This window comes from Carcharodon carcharias, chromosome 22, assembly GCF_017639515.1.
Source record: "Carcharodon carcharias isolate sCarCar2 chromosome 22, sCarCar2.pri, whole genome shotgun sequence".
Taxonomy (NCBI): Eukaryota; Metazoa; Chordata; class Chondrichthyes; order Lamniformes; family Lamnidae; genus Carcharodon; species Carcharodon carcharias.
In genome coordinates this window covers 18,334,532-18,360,795 of record NC_054488.1, presented here as the reverse complement: position 1 = coordinate 18,360,795, position 26,264 = coordinate 18,334,532, and the positions used below count along the sequence as shown (strand labels likewise).

Below are 26,264 nucleotides of genomic sequence, written 5' to 3'. Positions count from 1 at the left end.
ATATATGGCAGAATAGTAGAGAAGAAAGGAAGTATTAAAAGACTGGCGAAGAGTTTCTATGACCCGGGAACACAGCAGAAGAAAAAGGCACGCAGACCACTCTATTCACCATGTACTGATAAAGGGCTGCCATGCTGTCAAAGCCTTTTGTTCTTTTCCAGGTCCCCTTTTCCCAGGCTCTATACTTGCCTAATCATCTCTTAAGATCTTCCAGTTCTGATGAAAAACCAACCTGAAATGCTAGTTTTGTTCCTCTCTCCACAGGTACTGCATGACCTGCTGAGTGTTTCCTGCATTTTCTTATTTTAAATTTCCAGCACAGGCAGCATTTTGGTTGAGTTTAGTGAAAATGCCTTTGGTTGCACGAGTCTCAAGAGAGAAAATACCTGGAATCTCAGTTTTTAGCAGATACAGCACCACACTGCCGTAAAATAAGCCAAATTAGGAAAAGCCCAATGGTTCATGCACAGAGTGGAAAAAAGAAATTACATTGTTTCAGTCAAAGGCAACCTTCTGAGTTTGATACTAAATATCGGAAATGCATAAAAACACCAATATGCATTTATACGGCATCTTTAGTGTGATAAAATATTAAAAGGCGTTTTGACATAGCAATGAGGGTGTTTCCTGTCACTCAATGCCTTTAATGCCTTTAATGCCAGACAGTGCAGTTGACTGAAACCTACTTTTCGTTGTAAAGGAGTATCAAGCATAGTATTGATAATTAATCTAAGGGGATCAAGAACAACACTGTAGCAAGACTTCAATGGAATTAAAAGTCTGAAAATGTGTAAAAGGCACGGCCTGATCCAGTATCACTCGTTTTACAGCATCACCAAGGGATATTAGGCCCAATATCAAATTTTGCAATGGGAGTTCACTTTACTGTCCAGCATTTTGCAGAAAGGGCAATCATCATATACACATTATAAGAGCTGCCAAGTAGAGTTCAGGGTTGTTTGCATATCCTCACTGGTTTCTGAATAATTTCCAACCATACTACTTACATCCTCAGCAATTGAGTCCTTGTAGTAACGCAGGCTATGGTCAGTCAGTACAAACCAATATTTCTTCCACTGAAAAGCATAAAAAAGAATAAATAACATGTATTAAAATATTTGCAGACAGTGTTCGTTTCCTGATTAATTGCAAATAATATTTAACATTCCAGGCAACTCTAAACACAGATCGATTTTATTAACATGCAATTAAAGTCCAGAAAACTAGCTGTGCAATTACGTACCAATGTGTTAGTAAAAGGGTTTGCAAAATGCAGAGCACATTCAACTAACTTGTTTAATATTTCTCCCCCCAGCTTCTCTTCCTGCTGGAACAGGATTACATAGATGCCTGTTACCTCCAGAACTTTGCCCCAATCATTCATGTTCAAGCCTGAGCGTTGGTAGGTTACTTAACTTTGGGAAAGGGACCCACAACTGAGCACAAATAGCAATGATCACTTGATAGTTCAGGAATGGGAACTTTTCTCTCCTTAACCTAGGGTAAAGGAGGTCAATTGCAGCACCTCTACTCCTGCAGCTAAGATCTTTATTTCAGCACAAACTGGGAAAGCTGGAGTCCTCCTAGCCCATGACATCAGCTATTCAGCTGACATACAACTTCTGTTCTTCATTCAATGCTTCTATAAATTCAAGTTGTTCTCGCCTTTCCTGGATGGTTCAGCTCAAGCCAGGGAACTCAATGTGTCAGTAATCAAATGGGGCTAACCTATTGTGTGAGCAGAGAGTGCTGATTGGCAAGTGGACTCTGATTAGTAGAGGCATTGCCATGGAGAATGCATCACTTGCTGATGACTGACTGTTAACTGCCAAGCATTGTTTGAAATTTAAACCAGGTATTTTGTTTAGCAAACAGGTGCAATGTGTGTACATGTTCTTTCTGTTCTAATGTTCTATTAATACATAGGGCCTTGTTCTTTGCAGGCAGAAATAACACGTACACACATTGCGCCTGTTTCAAAATAAGCGACAGCCATTTGCTGGTTCATTCCCCAGGGCAATATCTTAACCAATTAGTCAAGCTGCCTGCTTTAAATCTCAAACAATGCTTAGTAGTTAACCATCAGCCACCATTAACTGGTGAATTCAGTATAAAAAACAGTACAGTATAAGTTTGTTGTTCCCCTTGACATTGGCTTTTTCTTGTGAATTGTCCTGATGGGTACAAGACAAAAAGCTTCAACAAAAAAAGTCTATTTTTTCAGCAATACTTATCATATTGCTTCATTTGGAAGCAAACTTTATCATAAAATCATCATGGTATCAATTTATTTTGAGATATGGCTCCGCAACCATTGCAGTTTCCAAAGCAGAGGAGGCCAAGCAGCCATTCAGCTACAGGATAGGCAGAAGAATGCAAGAAGTCTAGTTGTGCCAGTTTACACAGTTGAGCATGATCCAATCCTCACATAGCAGCATGCAGTTAAGAGCAGCAGTCCAATGATTTTTCCCTTTCCTATTCCAGAGACATGAAGCCATTTGTACAACTACTACTATATTTTTAGTTTTGAAAAGGTCAAAATATTTTAATTATTGTCATTTTCCCAATATATCCATTTCATTATTTTGTTCAATGTTGCAGGGTCATAATATTGACTATTGCAGATACATGCTTAGAATATATAATTATCATTTATTTGAGTAGATTGTCAGTGAGTCTATGTTTCAACACCTAATTCATAATATTCATGAATATTTATATCCATAGTTTACGAATATAATATGAATACAAGGGCAACAATAAACATTAAATGAGGGAAATACATGATACTATGATATTATTAGTTGACTTGGAAACTTAACCATACAAGGAACTGATTAGTGTATTTTAAAGGATGCCGTAATTTTAAATGTGTACACATCTCATCACTAAAAAAACTGGCAAGGTTAGGTTTTTAACTGAAGTGGGCCCCATCTTAGATTGGCTAGTTCGGTCTTTCACCTAGTGCCCACACAGGCATAGTTCCAAAGACAATAGCAATCAAGACCAGGAAACAAAGTTGTGTTTTCCTCTCCCCAACCCTTGGATACTGAAATCCATTGCAGCACCACATGATGATCTTACTTACAATAGGACAACATAAATCAAGGATCCAAACTAGAAGTTTGCTCATCTGACAGCTCAGAAGAGATGGTTGTAAATAAGGCATAATGGAATTTATTGAACCAACATGTTGCCTGTGTTTGATGTCAGTGAAATGATGCCCAAGTCTTCCCTCCCTACTCAAATGTAAGGGGCCATTAAATACTTCATTTTAATGTTAGGGCAGCACCTCTTCCTAGCACCCTAATGAAGGTATTAATATTTCAGCAAGTAGCTTATTTGTTAAACCGTTGGAAAATGCCATGATTTTCCATTCATCATTTTGCAAATGAATATGTTTTTTAACCTAGCTCCACTAGGTCTTAGTATATTAAATATTCATCAAAGCATCAGTCTGCTTAGAGACCTGAGAAAAGGTCAGGAATGACGCTTGGTTCCAGTTTTGCTTCAGTCTGAAGAGTCACACAGGTGGCCTGTGTAATTAACCTTAGGGGTAGCATTAACTGATCATCTTTTGATGGGTGATTGGAGTATTTCAGTCACTGCGTCCTTGCAGTTCATTTTGTTTTCACTTTTTCTACCTCCTGAACTGCTGATTTAAATATTATCAATAGGTTTTGATGAAAGACTTTGCAAGTGGAGAACTTGTATTTTTCAATAACAGCCAAATGTTTCAAATGAAATATCATTTCTGGACTAACCATAAACTACTTTTAAAGTCTTCAAAATAAAAATTAAACTTTAAACTACTGCTATGTCCTACTTCAGACACTACATTCCACTAAATAGTGTCTGGCCTCCAACTGTAATCTAGAATTAATCTTCTGTCTAAGACCAATGTACAAAGATATCTATTGAAAGCATGCAATTCCTTTAATACCTGTTAAATACCATTTCCATTAAAACAATTAATCAATTAGGATTATTTATATAAATATCCTATTAATACATGATACAACTTTATTCCCGTTATGTACATGATGAATTCCTAATATTAGCTCCATTACACAAAATTCCTGAATGGAGAGAAAGGAATAACGAGACAATCAACTGGAATTACCGTGAGCAGGCTACAAGCAGTTCATTTGCTTTGCTGCTCAGTTTGGGGATTATTTCTGCTGACCCATAAAAAACCTTCAATTCCTGCTGCAAGCTGAGTGCCTGAAAATGAGCATGACGCTTTCACCTCACAAGATTTACAAGTGCTGCCCTGTCCACAGAGGGCAGGGGAGCTCAGCAAGACATCCTGTTCAGACTTCAGGCAGGAAGGTGGCACCTTCCTGAGTGATGACAAGCTGCTTGAGTGTTGTGGGAGCTGCACTCATCCAGGCAAGTCGGGAGTATTCCATCATACTCCTGACTTGTGCCTTGTAGATGGTGGACAGGCTTTGGGGAATCAGGAGGTGAGTTACTCATCGCAGGTTTCCTAGCCTCTGACCTGCTCTTGTAGCCACAGTATTGATACTGTTAGTCCAATTCAGTTTCTGGTCAACGGTAACTCCAAGGATGTTGATAGTGGGGGATTCAGTGATGGTAATGCCATTGAACATCAAGTGGTGGTGGTTGGATTCTCTCTTGTTGGAGACTTGTGCGGCGCAAATGTTACTTGCCACTTGTCAGCCCAAGTCTTGCTGCATTTGGACATGGACTGCTTCAGTATCTGAGGAGTCATGAATGGTGCTGAACATTGTGCAATCACCAGTGAACATCCCCACTTCTGACCTTATGATAGAGGGAAGGTCATTGATAAAGCAGCTGAAGATGGTTGGGCCCAGGACACTACCCTGAGGAACTCCTGTAGTGATGTCCTGCAGCTGAGATGGCTGACCTCCAACAACACAACCATCTTCCTTTGTGCTCGGTTTGACTTCAACCAGTACAGAGTTTTCCTCCCGATTCCCATTGACTCCAGTTTTGCTAGGGCTCCTTGATGCCTCACTCAGTCAAACGCTGCCTTGATGTCAAGGGCAGTCATTGTCACCTCACCTTGGGAGTTCAGCTCTTTTGAACCAAGGCTGTAATGAGGTCAGGAGCTGACTGGTCCTGGCAGACCCAAACTGGGCATCAACTGGGCAGGTTGTTGCTAAGCAAGTGCCACTTGATAGCGCCGTTGATGACCCCTTCCATTACTTTCCTGATGATTGAGGGTAGGCTGATGGGCCGGTAATTGGCTGGGTTAGATTTGTCCTTTTTGTGTACAGGACAGACTTGGGCAATTTTTCACATAGCCAGGTAGATGCCAGTGTCATAGCTGTACTGGGACAGCTTGGCTAGGGGTGCGGCAAGTTCTGGAGCACAAGTCTTCAGTACTATTGCCAGAATATTGTCAAGCCTTTGTGGTATCCAGTGCCTTCAGCCATTTCTTGATATCATGTGGCTGAAGACTGACATCTGTGACACAGGGGACCTCCAGAGGAGGCAGAGGTGGATCACCCACTCAGCACTTCTGGCTGAAGATTGTAGCAAGTGCTTCAGTCTTTTTTTTGCACTAACGTGCTGGACTCCCCCATCTTTGAGGATTGGGGGCCATGAAAAGCCCTGCACTTGCCTGGTCCTGGACTCTTGGACTTAGAATCCGGGGATGATTTTAGTCCCAGCTACTGCTGGTGTGCTGGGACACAAGTGTGGCTGGCAGTCTCTGAAGTGGGTCTTCCACACAAGTGAGGTGGATAAGTCCCACCTTCGATCAATTAATGCTCCTTAGAGCTTTAAATGGCTGTGGGTCTGCCATTAGTCAGGGGGATGAAATCCCTACCAAATCCGCCATCTGAAAAATCTTGCCGAAATTAATTACAAGGATGTTATCTGAACATATCAGTGGTCTTAACTTCAGTAATTCAATTAAAGTTAAATTAGTCATCAGAACTGCTATAGTCCTTATTTGTCAAAGGGATTTGTTCTTAGTGCTAGGGCACCTAGTAGCATACTCAAATAGTAACTCTAAACACACCAGGCTGATTTTTAGGGGTGTACCTTTAAAAGTGCCTCAGTTTGGTACTGAGTTTGGGAAAGGGAGGGGTAGAACAATGGCAGTGAGTTGAAGCTTCAAGATGCTGTGCCAGAACGTAACTGTAACAAAATTCTTCACACAATGAGTTACAGAATTTCTTTTGTCAGAGGAACTGCATAGAGGACAAAGGGTAAAAAAAAGAGGGAAAACAGCTTTAAGCCATGTATTGCCTTATCTTCTGCTGCCTTATGCCTGCCTGAAGTATCACAACACTACTTTTCTACCATTACATTCTTTCAAAAGAGGCAGTCCATTGAAAGATTATACATTCAAAGTATGAGTGGAGATGGATTAATAACTGGTATGGTGCTGAACTCTGTCTGAAGACTATTACATCTCTGTAAACAGTCATACTTCCTTTTCATTTAGTTTCTCTATATGTAGCAAGCTACTTTATTGCAGGACACCCCAAGGAGGAATTGGGACCAGTATGGATCAGAATTGAGGAATGGCCAAGATGCGCTGTTGTATGCTACCAAACAAGTTGCTGCCAAAAAGCACAGAGTAGCACTCTGTGAAGGTTGCTACAAAGGTGAATGCTTACAAAAGGTCCTTTGTTTATAGTTCAGGCTGGAACTCATTTTTTTGATGGCTAAACTTTTGTCTCACCGCAAAGTACTGCCCTTGACAATGTGTGATAGAGCTGAATCCACACCAGCTAACTGTTTTCTGCTTAGGTATAAACCAATGTGAAGTTTTTGCCACCTTCCTTCCCTAATATGCTTTGATCCATTTGTACAAAAGCATACTACCCCAGTAGTGCAAAAATGCATTCTTGCTGATTTTTGTGGGAGAACAAGGTTCAATTGTCTCTCTTTTCCCAAATAGAATTTAGAAACCATCTCAGACAATAGAAAGGTCTTACATTTATACATCGCCACATCTTACACATCCCCAGGAGAAGGCAGCCTGCTTAATCCACACTCTATCCACCACCTGAAACATTCACTCACTCCATTACCAGACCAGTACACAGTGGCAGCAGTCTGTACAATATAAAAGATGCATTGCAGCATCGCGCCAAGGATCCTTCAACAGCACCTTCCAAAGCCACAACCTCCAGCAATTGGAGGGACAAACGTAGCAGATGCATGGGAACACCACAATCTGCAAGTTTCTCTCCAGGTCACACAGTAGTCTGAGTTAGAACAATATCACAGTTTCTTCACAGTAACCGTGTCAAAAACCTAGAATACCCTTCCTAACAGATGTTGCAGCAGTTCAAGTAGGCAACCCAAGGGCAATTAAGGATTGACAACAGGTCCTGGCCTTACCAGCAACACTCATATCTCATGAAATAAAAAAATGCCCGGACACCCTTCATTGCTAATGATTTACTTTTGAATGTAGTCACAACTGTTCTGCAGACAACATCGCAACCAATGTGTGCACAGCTAGGTCCCACAAACATCAATGAAATAAATGCCCAGATAATCTGTTTATGGTGGTATTGACTGAAGGATGAATGATGGCCAGGACACAGGGATAATTTCCAATTCTTCTCCCAAATAGTGCCATGGAATTTTTCATATCCCACATGAAAAAGTAAGTCAGGCCTGGATTTTCATGTCTCCGTCTGTATTGCAATACAGGCAATAGGGATTTTAAAATGATGGGTGGAACACGATTCTGGGACTTCTGCCCCTATTCTTGTAGTGTTGGATTTTTATGGCCCTGTGATAATGGTGCGTGCAGCAAGCCCACACTCAGCATTTTCCACCCTGACTCCATTGCATGGCTGGGCATTTGGATCTCCCACTATTTCCATGGGTCCATTTTATTAGGAGAAATAGTCCATGGCACCTCAGAGTCGTCATGAACCTTGGGGGAAGAGTGTTGTGGAGTTGGGAACCTTTTGATAGGTAAATTTAAAGTTCTTGCCAACCTTAGCTATGATATTTAGATACTGTATAATAAGTTAAATATGATTTTGATCCAGTGATTGATCATAGGACCCTGTCCTTAAAAAGCAAATGACCATTAAATTGACCAGCAATGTATAAGAATTACATCCATCAGAGTGCTTTATCCAGTGGAAAAAATCCTCTTCTGCATTGAACAGTATTGAGAATCTGACTATATTGTGTAATCTGGACATATGCTCTCACATTTCCATTGATTTGAAGTCCAGTGATCAGCTAAGCCTTTGAAGCACTCTTCCGGTATTCACTATAGGCAGAACTAATGAGCCCGATAATGGCACTGGGAAGTCTTTGAAATGCTCATGAAACTGTCAGAATAAACGAGTATCCATTCAAACTCCCCTTGAAAAGGATTGTTTTATTAAATGCTCATAAAGCTGTTAAAATAAACAAATAATCATTCAAAAATCACTTCAAAGACACATACTCCTCTCAGCAGTTTATAAAACTGTCAATCAGAGCACACAGTCCCCCTCACAGCTATGTAAACCCCCACAGAGCTGGACCCATTAGGGAGGTTTGGTGCTCAATCAAGCATTCATAATAGGATTCCATCATAACTGTGTAAACAAAGGCTCAAGAGCTGAATACACTGAAGCCTTTGAAGGAGGCTAAACAGATAGTCATATGGCTCAACAGATGACTGACTTCTCTGATTGACAGCTCAACCAGTTTTGATGAAAGGTCATGGGCCTGAAATACTAACTCTGTTTCCCTCTCCACAGATGCTATCAGACCTGCTGAGTTTTTCCAGCATTTTCTGTTTTTATTTCAGATTTCCAGCATCTGCAGTATTTTTTTGAACCAAAATGACTGATTTTGAGGCTAGCAGCCCCTAATCATAATCTTAAAGAAAATGATAAAACAATGCCAATTTATAAAGATATGGTGAAAATTCCACAGTACTTCAAACTTATTGAATGATCATATACTACCACTTTGGTGCCTCTTCTAATATATAGAATAAGTCGCAGTATTTTAGAAACTAAGAAAAAAGTAACTATTTAAATATTATGATCTTTACTTTTGTTAATTGAAAACTTGCAGTTTTGGATGCGAACATTTAATTGAACTCTAAATACTCAAACATTTCATGTTCTTATTTACACACCTGTCAATATCCAAGATTTTAAAACAAAGTTTCTACAAAAACAATATTTAAAAATTAGTAACATTTTTACTGCATTTTTATTTGGGTATTTTTCATTTGCTGGGTCAACACACTGGCTCATTTACTGGTGTCACAGATATTGATTGCTGATTGGTTAATGTTAGAGTACAAATCAGCTCAAAACATACAGGCCCACTTATGCTGGTAAGGTAGCAAACATCTAACATGAGTTACTTCAGTTTATCAGGTTCAACATCTGTAAAGACAATGATAATCGGTCAATAAAACCCAAACTTTTAAAGTGCAAAGTTCATTGATATGTCCAACCAAAAAAGTTACCATACCACTCTTAGGTCTGATCAACTTGCTGTGTATTTCCAGCATTTTCTACTAGAAGCACACTCCTTCCATATATGTTTACTGATATTGGATCGGCACTGGAAGTACAAAGATTATAGTTACGTACTCTTACTTGGGTAAAATGGAAGGAAGGAACACGCCAGTGATTCCACTTGCCTTGATTTATATATATGTCATCTAAAATGTTCCATCTTCATCTAATCCTTGTGACTTAATACAATTTTTCATGAGTGGTTTTGCAGTTCAATTCAATCTTTACTGGTAGATGATTGGTAAAAATCAACTGCACAGTAACAGGCGAGTTAAAAGTCGTAATATATCCTCACTTTTAAATATGATGCAATAAAAGCTTTAACCCTCTAGCATTTAATAGTGCCAAACGCTGGTTAAATATGCAGCCATGAACTGCAGCACAGCAACAACCACTATCTCCCTCATTCATTCTTTTTAAGACAAAATTGCTCTAGCATTGTGCTTACACTGGGGGCTGAATCTTCCATGGATTGGCAATCATTGTCGATTGTCGTGGGGTCAGGGGTCAGTAGTATAGCTACCCAGGAGTTGGAACTGGTTTTAAGCCTTCCAGTTTTCCCAGGGTAATTATTCTGCTAAGTGAGCCAGAGCCATCCCAAGTCTTTAAATTAGTGTTTCAGAGGGTTCCAGACAAAGGATAATTGCCCAACAAAAGCTGGGTAATTCCCGTATAGTCCTAGCATGTGTCAGCAATGATTAGGTTCTGTTGATGGATGTTAAATGCTCAGTTGCTTAAGGTATTAAGGTTAACAGGTGTTGGGTATTGATTCGTTAATTATAATCAGATGTGGCAAGTAACATTTGTGCCACACAAGTGCCAGGCAATGGCCATCTCCAACAAGAGAGAACCTAACCATCGCCCCCTGACATTCAATGGTATTATCATCACTGAATCCCACACTATCAACATCCATTGACCAGAAACTGAATTGATCTAGCCATATAAATGCTGTAACTATGAGAGCAGTCGGAGTCTAGGAATCCTGTGGCAAGAACTCACCTCCTGACTCCTCAAAGCCTGTCCACCAACTACAAAACACAAGTCAGGAGTGTGATGGAATACTCTCCATTTACCTGGATGTGTGCAGCTTCAACAACACTCAAGAAACTCAACACCATCTAGGACAAAGCAGACCCACTTGATTGGCATCCCATCCACAAACGTTCGCTCCCTCCACCACTAACGTACAGTGGTAGCAATGTGTACAATCTACAAGATGCACTGCAAGAGCTCACCGAGGCTCCAAACCCATGACCACTACCATCTAGAAGGACCACCAACTGAGTATTTAACATCCATCAACAGAACCTAATAGTTGCTGACACATGCAAGGACTATGCAGGAATTACCCAACTTTTTTTGAGCAATTATCCTTCATCTGGAACCCTCCGAAACACTAATTTAACGTCTGAGACTTGGGATAGTTCTGGCTCACTTTGCAGAATAATTACCCAGGGAAAGCTAGAAGGACAAGGGCATCAGACACCAGGGACCACCACCACCTGGAAGTTCCCCTCCAAGCCACTCACCATCCTGACTTGGAAATATATCGCCGTTCCTTCACTGTCACTGGGTCAAAATCCTGGAACTCCCATCCTAACAATACTGCGGGCATCCCTACACAACATGGACTGTAGTGTTTCAAGGAGGCAGCTCACCATCACCTTCTCAAAGGCAATAAGGGATGGGCAATAAATGCTGGCCTAGCTAGCACCGTCTGCATCCCATGAATGGATAAAGAAGAAAGATGACTGAAACCAGGTATAAGGTGGCAAGATATGATTTTCCACCACTGTTTTGTGAAATGGAACCTTATGATCAATGAAAAAATAAAGTTGAGGCATGGGTTACATCTCTACTGAAAAGAAAACAAGGCATTGCTCTGGCACTTCCGCTTCTTGCCAGGAGCAAGACCCGCTGCAAAGTGTTCAGAACTAAACACTCAGGAACAGAACAATGATGGAGGTTTGGACATGCTCTTTAAATACATGGGTAAAATTTATATGAAAAGTAACTTATCGAATGCCTATGAGGCTTGGTCAGACTTCGGTGAAGTTAGAAAAACGGATGATTCCTCCACAGAGGAATACATCATGGAGTTTAACTGACTAGGTACGAGATTGCAGCGATTTCACTTAGAAATTTCTAAATCAGTACTTGCCTTTAAATCAAAGTCAAAGCAAAATACTGAGAAGCTGGAAATTGGAAATAAAAACAGAAAATGCTGGAAAAACTGAGCAGGTCTGGCATCATCTGTGGACAGGGAAACAGAGTTAATGTTTTGAGCCCATATGACTCGTCTTCAGAGCTCTGAAGCCATATGGACTCTAAACATTAACCCTATTACTCTCTCCACAGATGGTGTTTTGCCTTTAAATTACTGAGGATATCAAACATGGATAGGCTCTTGATTTTAACCGGAGTTAGATTCAAAGAGAAAGAAACACTTATAGATAAAGTGTCTGATGCTTTAAAAAAAAATTCTGGGAAAGCTTTCATTTCCAGCCGCTTTTATGGTGCAAATGGGCTCTTCAGCAGTGACACCAGGTGGATACAATGTTCGCAGCATTTCGAGACTGTCTGAATGCAGTCCCCAAACGTCTATACAAAAGAAGAATTACAAACAAAAAGTATGAGAACAGCAGCCCCTCTGGAGCTATAACAGGCAGCGAGAGTTGGGAATTATGGAAGGAGGATGAACCCCAGAAATAACCAAGGGATGGTCAACAGGTGCTTCAAATATGACTCTAAGTATCATTATGCATGGAATTGCCCAAAAATGAAAGACAGAGCTTTTGAGACAACATGACACAGGAAGGCAAGGAGGACTGTTGTAACACAACTGGTGTTAACAGCTGCGCAAACCAATTGGCTTATGGGCCATACTCTCCTTTTTTGTATTCTGAAATCGAGAAGACGGCATTCTGATCTCAGCAGTAAAAGGTCCAGTAATACTTGCGGGGTTTTAAAAAATTAAAGTAAAATTTTTATTTATAAGAATAAAAAACTTAAGCACACAGGATTACAGTTGTGCAATTAAGGTTAGTCTTACAAACATACCCCCCCAAAAAGACTCTCCACTTGATCAGACGCACAAGTAAACACCTTCCAGGCAATACTCTCTTTTGGATGTTTAACTATAAGAAATTCCCCCATTACCCCAATGCAAACTGCTGTAGCTTTAATAGAGGTATACCACATGACCCCTCAACTCTTTACCACTCTGCTGTAGAATCCAAACTTCAGAATCAAACTGCTTGTTGCAGCCCAAGACTTTTCTGGCTTAATTGGGTGGCTGGTTCAAACAGCATCTCCTCCCAGCCTGGAGCTCACAGCTCCCACATCAGCTCCAACTGCTACCTCAACAGCTCAAACAGCTATAGCACAACAGCCCCTAAGCTGGGTCAAAATCCTGGAACTCCCTTTCTAACAGCACAGTGGATGTACCTACACCTGGGGACTGCAGTGGTTCAAGAAGGCAGCTCACTACCACCTTCTCAAGGGAACTGGGATAAATGCTGGCCCAGCCAGCAAAGCCCACATCCTGTGAAGGAATAAAAGAAAGCTCTCCACAGTAGCTCTAAAAATACTTTTTTTTCCTTTCATCTCAGGTTCCATTGCTCTCAGTACCTCTTTGAAACTCAAACCCTTCCAAATATAAAATCTTTCATGTTTTCATCTGGTCTTTGCTTTCGGATTAATAAAATATAACACCCCCCCCTCTATTTATCTATGGAATTCCTGCACGATGCAAACATGTTTCTCATCACCTCTGACTCCCTTTGACATTCAAACAAACTCACCTTATTTAAAAATATGAATGTTAGATCTGATGTGGTATTGAGTGAAATACCTTTCCTATTAAGTAAGGCTTCAATGAAAAAGACCCAAATGAAGTTGGACATGCAGCATAATAAAGCTTTTGATGATTTTGGGAGGTCTGTAGATTTGCAATTTATACAGTTGGGACATTATTGTATTCCTTTAAGGCCTATCATCTCCAGACAGAATGATAAAGAGGTATTAATGGCAGCTGGGGATAGGGATTTAAAGGCGAAACAGCAAACTATTACCAAACTACATCAACAATTTGCACATCCCTCTGGCCATAGGTTCAAGCTGCTAGTAAAGGGTGCAGGGGCACTGGATGAGGAATACACTAAACATGCTGAGGATATTAGTGAAAAATGTGATATTTGTAAAAAAAAACAGGAGAATGCAATCGCAAGTAGCAATAAGTCTTCCACTGGCTAGACACTTTAATTAAACCGTAGCGATGGACCACAAAGTATAGGATAAGGAGAAAAATACTTTCCTCATGCATTTTGTAGATGTAGCAACTAGATCTAGTTTGTCAACAGCAATTTTTAATAAAGACAACAAAGTAATTATTGATAAAATAATGGAAGATTAATTGGAACAGGGCCGGGAGCACCAGCTAAATTCTTTATGAATACAGGAGGAGAATTTGCCAATGATGAACTCAGCAGTATGTGTGAAAATTTGAATATTGTAGCAATGCACACAGCAGCAAAAAGTCCATTTAGCAATGGGATATGCGAGAGAAATCACTTTGGGATTGGTGAAACGCTCCGAAAAATTTTAGCTGACCAACTAAGTTGTAAACTATAGTTGACAACTATAGCATAGGCAGTACAAGCAAAAAGAAACGCACACTCCAGATGGTTGAAGGCCACAGCCCCTATCAATTTGTTTATGGCAGGAATCCGATTGAAGATACCTTCAATAAGATCATCCTCCACCTTTGGAGGGAACTACCATTAGTTCAATTTTTTTTTTTTTACAGCCATTTGCATGCCAAGCATGGGGGGGTGGGGCGGGGGGGGTGGGGGGGAGAACAGCTTTTATTAGAGCAGAGGTTTCAGGAAAAAAAAACGGAAGAACTATGGGGTACCAAATCAGGCTGTCAGAAATTAATTTTAATCCTGGGGTCATGGCATGTCATAAAAGAGGACAGAAAGAATGGAGGCGCCCAGGAAAAGTTATGAGCACTGATGACAAAACAATAGCCTTGCAAATATTACAGTACATTCCATGCAGCTTACTGGCACAGATTGCACTGTCGGAACCTGAACAGAAAATGGAAACTGAAGATACACCATGCACTTCGCACACATATGCCAGACCTGCATGAACAGCAGGTTGTGACAGATAATGGGCTAACTAAGAGGACACGAAGTGATAGGTCAGGATAGAGCCATTTATGAAAAACTACCGAAAGTTGGAACGAGGGTGGCATATATGCCAGGAGGGGCTAGTGAGCAGAGGGAAGCCACCATAGAAGGGAAGGCAGGAAAGGCCACAGGGAAATACAAAAACTGACTGAACGTACAAGGGGCAGGATATCAGATCTATGGATTGGCAGAAGGAAGCAAATATGAGGAAAGCCAGGAAATCTAGTGTAAGTTCAGACAATGGACCTACTGGTGATCATAGCCCAAGGAAAAGATCAAGAACTCAAGAACTGGTGAAAGGAGGTCAAGTCGCAAGAAGTAATAGTAGCCCAGATGGAGACAGGAAGTCTAGTAGGGGACATAGTTTAATAAAGTAAGGACCAAACAATAACGATGAGCAACACAGGAAGTAGGATCCCCTACGATAGAGAAGATCCAGTGGCAGCTAACAAGTTAGATGGTAAATTGGTGAAGGAGGTAAAACAAAAAGAAGACAGTTGGAAAGAGTTTAGTATTTATACAGAGGTGCCAGAAAAAGGACAGCCAGCATTGTCCCATAGATGGATGTGTACAGAGAAAGTACTTCCCGATGGTACATATAAAGCTAAGGCAAGACTTGGGGAGCTTAGGGGTTTGAGGAACAATTGGGCGACCAGGAAGTTAGAGTATGTTGTGTAATGGGTTCATTTAATGTCTCAATGATGCGATCGTCAGACTTGTATGTTTAAACATGAAACATTTATTGTTAATCTTTAACTATGTACAGATCCCAGTTAATGGAATGCATGGTGCTGCTACCAACTGCTTTGAGAATGTTCTGAATCTAAACCATGTGACTCTTTACATCATACAGTGGGTGGTGCTATTCTCCAGTCACATGTTAACCCTTGCTCCGCTGAGCACCATTACCTCACAATGGCATGCAGGCACATTCAACAGCCCCCTTTCTTCTCAGAAGAAAATGTTCCTCCTTTCCAACAGAGTATAACTATTTACGATACAATCTTTACTTGCTATCCCTTCTCCCCCGTCTCAACTCTGACTTTATAAATTCAGACAGACTTGAGGCTTCTTCCACATCTCAGTCTGTCACATTTGGATGAATGGTACTGGTTATGTCCAATTGATGGTGACTAGTGGGGTAACTGCAGGGATTAGTGCTTGGGCCCCAGCAATTCACAATATATATCAATGATTTGGATGAGGGACCAAATGTAATATTTCCAAGTTTGCTGACAACACGAAACTTGGTGGGAATGTGAGCAATGAGGAGGGTGGTGGGAATGTGAGCAGTGAGGGTGTTAAGAGAGAGGTTGAGTGAGTGGGCAAATACATGTCAGATGCAGTATAGTGTTGGTAAGTCTGAAGCCATCCATTTTGGTAGGAAAAACAGAATAATTATTTAAATGGTGATAGATTGGGAAATGTTGACGTACAATGGGACTGTGGTGTCTTTGTATATTAATTACTGAAAGCAAGCATGCAGGTGCAGCAAGCGGTTAAGGCAGCAAACGGTATGATGGCCTTCATTGCGAGAGGACTTGAGTACAGGAGCAAGGATGTCTTACTGCAACTGTACATGGCCTTGGTGAGACCACATCTGGAGTAGTATGTGCAGTTTTGGTCTCCTTACCTAAAGGAAGGATATACTTGCCTTAGAGGGGGTGCAGCAAAGGTACACCAGGCTGATTCCTGGAATGGCAGGGTTGTTGTATGAGGAGGGAATTGGCCAATTAGGCCTGTATTCCCTGGGGTTTAGAAGAAAGGAGAATGCATTGAAACATAAAATTCCAACAGGGATCGACAGACTGGATGCAGGGATGATGTTTCCTCTGGCTGGGGGAGGGGGTCAATCTCAGGATACGAGATGGGCCATTTAGGACCGAGATGAGGAGAAACTTCTTCACTCAGGAGGGTGGTGAACCTATGGAATTCTCTACCAAAGGAGGCTGTGGAGGCAAAGTCACTGAATATATTTAAGAAGGAAATAGATAGATTTATGGGCTATAAAGGCATCAAGGGGTATGGGGAGAGAGGAGTGTGGCACTGAGTTAGAGGATCAGGCGATGATCATATGGAACGGTGGAACAGGCTCTAACGGCCAAATGACCTACTGCTGCTCCTATTTTCTATGTTTCTATGTCTATGCTTCCATGCTCCTTCGAGTTGTGTTTCTCTTTATTAACAACGCATTTGCTTTATTTGGACACTGGGTTTGTCCCGTTCCTTCTGGGAGGAATGCACACCCTTTATTCCTCGAATTTTATTTTTCTGTGGTGTCCGCCATTTTCATGCTAGATGTATACGTTTTGCAAATGGAACATTCATTTCCACTTGTTTCACAATTTCGGCCAAACATCTGTTTGCTGCTTTATTTTCAAACTGTTTTGCAAATTTATGAATCTTTTCATTCAGCTCAACGGTTCTCAGTGCATCTGAGACATGCTTTTTCTTCTTCTAGTTCCTTGTGCTTCAGTGCCGGATTTACACTTTTTGATATTATGTGTCTTTTTCTCTGTCTGCAGCAGAGCTTTTTCCTCACCCTTCATTTTGACTTCACTGTTGGTCAGGACTATCTCCAGCGAAGTCTTAAATTGTGTCCATTCTGTAATTGTGTTCTTCATGGCTTCATTATCCGCTCATAGTTTAGGAAGTTCTACGGCCTTTCCTTTCAATGCTTCCCCATTTTTATTCAACTGCTTCTTCGGCTCTTCAGTCTATTTTATGTAGGTTTTAGGTTTGTCCTGGAATATGGAACATTGCTGAGTCTTCTCTGCCAACTGGTTCTTCAATTTGTTCAGAGTGAAGTTAAATTCATTCTGCTTCTCTTCATAATTTTCCAAAGGAATAAACTTTGTCCTGAGGGATTCTTGTAGTGTGTGAAGGTCTTTCAACAGGTTTTCCTTTTCTTTGCAAAGCTTACTTGCTTCATTTCAAGTTTTCCTCTAATACAGTAAAGTCTTCGAGTCTCTTCTGCTGTGCTTCCATTCTGCTGTTTAAGACAGTCTTCATTTCTTCATGTTGCTAAATGGTTATACATTCCTTTTGCTTTTGATCTTGAAGGACAATCAACTGTTCTTTCAACTGTTTATTTTCTTGTTTATCTCATGCCAACTCATTCTTGGCTTCAGTGCAACATTTCATTGCTATCGATAGTTCCAATGCAGCTTTTTCTGGAGTAATATTCAATATTCTTTTTAGCTCATGTTTCTCCACAGCTACATTTCAATTCTTCCAGGAGTATTTCAGGGTCGCAACTTCTTTGCGTGCCTTTTCTGCCTGGCTATACATCTGGTTGAGTTTCCCCAACTCCTGCTTTAATTTGCCAACTGTGGAATTGAGGGTCCTTAATTCCTCCTGATGCCTTTCTGTCATCTCTGAAATTTATTTGTTCAGATCTCGAACTGCTTGGTTCAATGAATGCTTCGGTTTATCGTGCAATTTCAAAGGTATATACTCGGCTTGAATTTTGCGCTTCAAATCTTCCAGTCCAGCTGCGATGCAAACATTTTCCTGTAGAACAGCCTCATCTACTTTTTGCACGTTTTGCTTCTTTTCAGATAGCTTTCCTTCATTGACAGCCATCTGCACACTCTGCACTGCTATCTGCTGTTGCATGGTGGGTACTGTCAGCATTTTCAAAAGACTATTTTCTTAGCTTTTTGGCTGCTTCTCATACTTATCTTTCTTTTGCGCTAAACTCTTCGACTCATGTCAATTCAATTAAATACACGGTCGGCAACCATCTTGTGGTTTACCTGAATATTGCCTCCTTCGCTCTGGGGTCCTCCGTTGCCTCCGGCACATTATTGGGGGTATGCTAGACTTTTTTCTAGCGTCTGCACTCTCTACAACTTGGGAGTTTAAAATATCTGTCAAAGCCTTTTAATATCTCACCAAATGTTGTCGAGTATTGATCTATATGCTGGCTATAGAGTACTTCACCAGCAAATGCCAAAGACGAATAAAAACTTATCAATTTGTACCTCTTCTGATTCCTTATTCAATGTTGTAAAGTCTCCTCTAAACTAAAAATGGTCTTCTTCAAGGCTCCCAACTCTTTGGTCTGGTTTAGATGTTTCCTTATCCAAAATGTATCTGGTTCTTCTAAATTGCTATCCATGGTGGTTTTTTGTAGTTGCTGCTCTAAATGTCATTGCCCTTTTCAGACAGTGCGCACAGTAACAATTTTTTCACTTAGTAATCGTTTTTTTTAAACTCAGGCTGCCTCTGCAGCTGCTGGGGTTTTTTTGTGTTTTTCGGGTACGACAGGATCCTTACAACTGTGGGCTTTTCCCTTTTAACTTTTTAAACTGGGGTCCCAACTAAAAAGGGATTTATTTTACAAACTCTGCAGTTTTTTTTACCCTCTCAGTGCCTCCTTTTTTTAAATCTTCAGACAGCAGCAATTTTTAAAAAAATAAAGAACTGGAAAGCTACTTCTCCTGACTGAAAAGGTCATGATTGTGGGACATTTCCTTTTCATAAAAACCTTTAAAACTGCAGCAACTTGCTCCTCACTAGAAAATCAATTTCAAGGCGATTCTTCTTTCTTAAACCCTGCAGGGTCTTCTTTTGCTGTGCCAGCCTTTTTTTTTTTAAATGATGCATCCAGGATGTGGTATTTTTCAGTTAGGTCCATCCTACTAAATGCTGGTCGTCTTCAGTGTAAAGCAGATCCAACAATATTTTATTGAACTGATGAAGGAAAACTAGCAGGCATTTTCTTAGTGCATGTAGATGATTTCCAGTGGGGAGGATCTGTGACATTTGAGAAATTTGTGATAAATAGTCGTTTGGTAGTACAGAACTTGAGTATTGCCGAAAAAAGAGACATGTCTAAGCTTTTCGTTTTCCACTCATCAGGACACTCGCAAGAATACCAATATAAGGGGAAGACAACAACTTATACTGAATGTTGTTATGATCCCAGCTGAGGTTACCCATGGACAAGCCTGATCCCAGAGTGGAACCCAGCTTGATAGATCCTAACTTTTAACTTGTTTGTTTAGATATGTGGAGAGCAGCTACTGAACAGTGTCACGGAAATCAGCTGGTGAACTTTTAACGAAAGAATAAAACATTTAAGAAAAGGTGAACTATATTACAATACTCCTTCACCCACAACTGCACCTTTATAGATATATACAGATTTGTAAGGATAAAACAAGTTACAAAAGCTGTCTTATACTCTAATGTCCACAGTAAGTGCACAGTCCACGTACCAATATACACCCTATGGTCAGACATATCACACTCTGAAATCAAGTGACATCCCACCTCAATCAGATGCTATGGGCCTCTCATTAACTTCTCCCACACGCTTGTCCTACCATGAGCCAGCCGGTCTCACCAAACTCAGTCTTTCACATGAGGATTTCTAATCTCCACTTTCTAAAAACTCACTTTGAAATCTTCTCCCAAACCAATGCTTTCTCTCAATGCCTTCTGCAAGGGTTCACCTCCAGGTTTTGTACTTTCATTCTGACATTCTTCTTCCCCAGGTCACCACATACATTTAAGCTTTCTTCCACACACTAACTCTTACCGACTCAGCATCAACAGTACACCAATGCATCACATGGCCATAGCAAAGAGTTACAGACCTTCAGCTGTCTTTTTAGACCTTCTTGCCTTTTGCAAGCTGTTCTTGCTTTAAATCTTTCTGCAGCTTTTGTCTCTTTGGGCGGGATTTTCCTCTCGGCGATTTGGGGGCGTGGCCCGCTCACCGGGGGGAAAATGACACGAGATGATGTCGGGAGGAAGCCCCGACGTCATCCCGGTCCCTTTAAATTTTTAGGAAGGCGGGCAGACAGCGAAAGCAGCTGTCCACGTGCCGACCTGTCAATGGCCAATTGAGGCCATTGACAGGCTCATTAAGATAATTAAAGACCTGCCTGTCCAAGTTTAAGGCTGGCGGGCAGGCCAAGAGCCCCAGCGGTCTGCAGATTATTCATGAAACTTCATCCACTGGCGGGATGAAGTTTCATGTCCGTTTTTTAAACATTTAATGAATTTTGTGTGTTTATTATTAACATGTTCCATTTCGTGACACATTGTCACATGAGGGGGACATGTTAATAATTTCAATATTTATCTATTTTTAGACTTTACTTACCTGTCACAAATCTCCCTGAGACAGGACTCTGCCTCACGGAGCAGCGTACTCTTTTGCACGCAGGTGCAAAAGAGCGCACCTTGACAGATGGGGAATCTTTTCCCCGCCCCCGGAATAGGAAGTGCATAGCGCTTTCTGTTGGGCAGGCCACTGGACGGGCCTTAGTTGGCCTGCCCACTCAAAATGGCGGCGGGCCTCGTTTCGGTGGCGGGGGTCGGCTGTCCGCACGCCATCCGAGCGCAAAATTCTGCCCTTTAAATCTGAAGCTTGGAGCCTTTCTCTCTGCCCTTCACTCTTAACTTCATTTAACAAGGCCTTTTCCAGGTTCCTGTCTTTTCTTTGACTAGAAGATCTGCTTGAGACTTTCCCCTGTTCCACTCCCCTGGATTCTTGGGGTTTTTCTTTAGCTTGGGACTTGCTATCTGTCCCCTTTGCTCCAGTCTCTCCTGGCAGCTACTTTCAACCAACTTTAGCTTGGGACTGGCTACCTGCCCCTTCTAGGTTGCTTCTGCTTGACAGCTGTCTTCAAACCAACTGAACTCCAACAGTTCCAAATCAAAACTGGTGTTTCTAGTTTCACGTGCGTGTGTGTGGAGAGGGGTTGGGCACCCTGCCTCGCTGGACCCCTGTTGCCAGGTAACAGCACTGTTTTTTTCTCTATTCTTGTTTGTTTAACTTAGTTTACAGTCATAAAACTCTCATGAGAAACACAAGCACATTTCAAAGTGAAATTCAAGCTCAACTTGACCTCTTCTTAACACACAGATAGAGAAATACAAATCAAGCTACAACATTAAAGCCAAAACTCATTCCTAACACTCAAAAAATACAAGTATAACTTACTTAAACTCTCTCTATTTCCTAACGATATGAAGATAGTGCTGATTGGTTGGCGAGTGGTGTTGTCATGGAGAATGCACTACTGATGGTGTTAACTGCCAAGCATTGTTTGATATTTAAACCAAGCAGCTTGACCCCGATTGGTCAAGGCATTGCCCTGAGGAAGGAGTCAGTAAATGGTTGTCACTTATTTTGTTTAGCTGAAACAGACGCAATGCATATACATGTTCTTTCCGTCTGCAAAGAACAGGGTTCTGTGTATTAAGATATGTACTTCCAGTATACACAAATGCACCACACTGCGAGGCTGACTGATAATCTTAAATTGGTTTCAGCAGAATTCTTAGCACTTTGAAGATTATTCAGCAAATGTCGTCCAATCACGGAATCATATCTAATGTTGGGCACTGTTTCGAGTTTTGCAAGCACAGGCTGGTTGAGTATGGTCTGTACCCTGCCCATTGTGAACAGCGGCTGGGACATGCTGTTTGAAACTATCTGCTAATCTTTGGGACATACAACCTACATACCTAGAATCACACTGGCACTGCAATTCATATACCACATTACTCATTTGTGAGTAAGGCAGGACGCATTTTCAACTTGACAGCAGCATCCTCTTAGTGGTGAATACCACTCGGGTTGCTACTGCATAGTAGCTGCATTAAACAGCTAGCTTTACCTGTTGCTCAAATCTTTGAGATACCTTGCTCTTCCAGGGCAATCTGAGGTAGACTGGGCACTTTTCAGGGCTGAAAGTGACGGCCTTAGGCCCGTTCATGAATCTGCAAAATCATCTGATCAGGGTAGCCATCATCTTGCAGGATCCAAACAAAAATTCAAACAATTCTAAGCAGTTAACTGTCAGTCACCATTAACTGCTGCATTCCCCATGGCACCACCTCGGTCAATCAATGTCCACTTGCCAACAAATCAGCACTCTCTTCTAATACAGTATAAAAGTTGTTGCTTCCCCTGACATTGTTATTCTTGCAATTGTCCTGATGAGTACAAGACAAAAAGCTTTGACAAAATGTCTTTTTTCAGCATTGCTAATAGATTCTGTTGATGGATGTTAAATGCCCAATAGTTTAGGGTAATAAGGTTAACAGGTTTTAGATATTGATTAGTTAATTATACTCAGACGTGTATAAAAAAAGTCAGCCAGCACTGACTGAGCTTATGTCAGAATGGAGAAGCAAGCTCTGCAATAAACAGTCTCAAAAAATATACATGCGTAACCTCGGCCACACATTCTATTCTTTTCCTTCCTCAAAATGATTGTTAAATAACAGTTCTTCTCTCCTCAGTGGAGAAGATTGAGGAGTTCTGTTTCAGACTGAGTACATAGCCAAAGGAAGCCAGTTTAAAAACTAATTCTTATTAATTTTATTAAAAATAAATTCAGTAGCATATAGTGTTTTAATCTGATTTATTGGCTACATCCAAACCTATGCAAACAACAAAAAGGAGAAAAAATGAGAGGGAGCGGCATGTAATTTCTTTGGTAGGAAGGAGAGGAGCAGAATGCTGTGGAAGAGAGTAGAAAAGTCAGATACTTACACCAAGTGAAGTATTAGGAGTATTAGTAACAGAAAGCCAAGAGATAAAATGCATTGGGGTATATAAATGAATCCAAATCACCAAGAAAAGTCCAAGCAAATCCTGGAATTCAATACTCAAATTACAAGTTGTTAACATGTTAGCATGCTGGAGTTGAGTGAAAAGAAAGCACTTCCCATTATTTACCCTAATGCTTTTACTAATTCTGTCTACCCAATGAGTTTCTGATTCAGCCACCTGGCAACCTGGTGTGCATTTATGTATCCCAGCTTACTTAGTGACGTGAAATCAGCCGAATGCTGCTTGGGCCAGTTATTCAGGGGAGATGATAACAACATGAGTTAGCAGTAAAAATCTACCTCAAGATTTATTGCATGGGTCAACATAGGCAATTTTTAACTGGATGAAAAATTAAGTCTTATGTTTAAGGGTTTGTCTTCCTGTAGCAGAATCACAGGAAGTTAACCCTAAATCTAATCCATGTTACATCTCACCTGGGAGCAAGTGGCAGATCCTCTAAGTGCAAAAAAGTTTGAAAATTCCACAACGTCAGCTGGCAAATATATTCCATTCCCAGTATTAAAATATATCATCTTGCACTGATGCAAATAACTCCCCTAACTCCCTGAACTCTTGTATCAAGAAAATCACTTAGCAACTGTTGATAATTATAGCTCATTGGGGCCCACAATTATCCAATAATAGTGCCTTTCTGCCCAAGTACATTAAAAGTGCTGCAGCAATGCAGTTTGAGCTGTTGCACAAATTAAATTAATTTTAGAGTAATTGCTTATATATGTAATTTTAAACAGTATTTATTTTTCATGACACTATTATACAGTTAACAAAAACAAACCAATAAAACATTAATGTACTGGTTTGAGAGTTGTACCTGCACTTCTTGTTAAAATAACTTGTCCCTTCCTGAGCCCCTTTACTTTGAAACAGATTAAATATGTATATTTTTCAAAGTACTGCCACCAGAATTTTTTTTTTTTGCACAAATGCAGAGTACAATTTTCTACTGACAAGTAGTGATTTACAGTTGGGAAACAAATACAGCTCCTGCAATACCTCACTGTAACCTAAAGCACAAATCTTCATTATACAAATACATTAAATGAAAGGCAACACTTCAGATAGGCCAGAAAGAAAATTCCCATATTCACGAATAAAAATAAAACCTCGGTCTCGAGTGGGAAGCAGGGATTTATGGACAGGAAACCTTGACTTCAATGGATAATAAAGAACTTGTTTAGAATAAATGTTACAGAAATAGAAGAACAAAAGATAGAAACCTCAAAAGGAGTTACTTAGTGTATTTTCTAGCTAACTGACCTGATGTTCTGCATAACGTAAATGTCAGAGGAGCTTAATAGGTCTGGTTTACATCTGCTTGTCACCAGCATAAGGCTGTTGCTTGAGATGGGTTAATAGCACTACATTTTGGTCACATATGGGATATAATGCTGCCAATTTACATCATGCACCTCAATGGTGCATCTCTGAAAAGAGAGTTTCGATAGAGGAAATGTTTTGTTCAAAGCAGCAGGATTCCCATTAAATGATTTCTACACAGCTCATCGACAATAATTTTTATAAACTAGTAATTTACTAAGACTCTAACGGCATGCAACATAAATTGCACCATGTCAAGATTATGAATCTAAACACATTGTTTACTGGCTGATAGGAAAAAAGTGAAGAACTGATTTTTGATCTCCAATCACAGAACATTTCTATGGAGCGTGACTTAAAAAAACACATTAAACGCAAAACTATAAATTATTTTGTGAAAACGTAAACGTTTGAAGGTGTATGTTAAGCTTTTTTGACTCAGAATATTGCTACAAACAATTCAAATGCCTACCTACCCAACATAAAATTACAGTGAACAATCACTAAAAAAGGAAGTTTTAAAAACTATTTGGCTGATGGCTCAATGAATTATTCAGGGAATAGCTGAACCAGAGAAAGGTCTCTGGTTCAATTTTCAGTGTTTTCTAAGTAATCTGTTTGCGGCCAGGAGGGCAGTAGGGATGTCAGTGAGGGAAATTTTCATGCATCTTGCTTCAGGTTGCTATACAGAATCATTTGAAAGTCTGTATGTGGCAAGGCATGGCTGAGGTGTGCCACTATTAAACTTTCACAGCCAAAGAACAAATGAGCACTGGCACTTGGGTAGGGTACTGCCTGGAAACAACAGGTTACTTAAGCAGCTATGCCCGATCAAAGCTGTGTATGGAGACAAACTGACAAAAATAATCTTCAGGCAACTCCAAAATAAGAAAATAAATTTGTAGACTTGAGACTAAAAAGAAATTCAGTGATAACCACCAAAGTTTTGTAGCTTTAATAGGCAGGTCTTCTCAAACAAATTCTGGGCATTTCATAACAACTGAGGCATGCTGCAGGGATTCTAACTAAAAAAAAATGGTGCAAATACCACCTTCAGGCAAAAATCCAGATATCATCGAGATCATAAATAAATAGCTGAAGTATAAATAAAATTAAAATTATACACAGCTTGAAGGCTTCCATAGACTTCCAACTATAAATGGCATTAAAAAACAAAAATGTTTGAAGTTACATCAATAGGACTAAGGAAAATTAGAAAAAAAAGTGTTTTTAATGAATATCCTCTTCCAAACATTGTTTAATGAGTTGGGAACAGTCGTTCTCATACTTGTTGGTACAGAACAAGTTCTCTCAGATTATCCTGGAACGCTAAGGGGATCTTATAAATTAAACTGTGATGGCTTAAAGCAAAATAATAAGAGCTGAAGAACTTTACAGTTCTAGCAACACAGATGAGCTAATTGCCAGGGTGAGGATGGCAAAGGCAAGCATCTGGCAGCCTTTTTGTCTGGTCTTCCCGTTATAATTAAACCATTTCAGCTTCACAGTCTGGGCTAAGGAAACAGGTACTAAAGCCCGTTTTTCAGCAAATACAAACCCCATTTTCCAGAAACTTAACGGCACTTCCAAATGAACGACGAGAGACAAGAGGAAGCAAGATTTCAAGCTTAAAACTCTAAGCCGGGTTGG

General features: G+C 40.4%; 1 protein-coding gene across 4 annotated transcripts in view; it reads right to left on the bottom strand.

The window, feature by feature from the left end:
- Positions 1-26,264, bottom strand: part of LOC121293611 (myosin phosphatase Rho interacting protein) — a 415,475-nt gene that overhangs the window by 81,592 nt on the left and 307,619 nt on the right. For all 4 annotated transcript variants that reach the window (XM_041216721.1, XM_041216719.1, XM_041216723.1 and 1 more), the window contains exon 11: positions 1,008-1,076. In XM_041216721.1, coding sequence (XP_041072655.1) covers positions 1,008-1,076 — 69 coding nt within the window. The remainder of the gene's footprint in view (positions 1-1,007; positions 1,077-26,264) is intronic.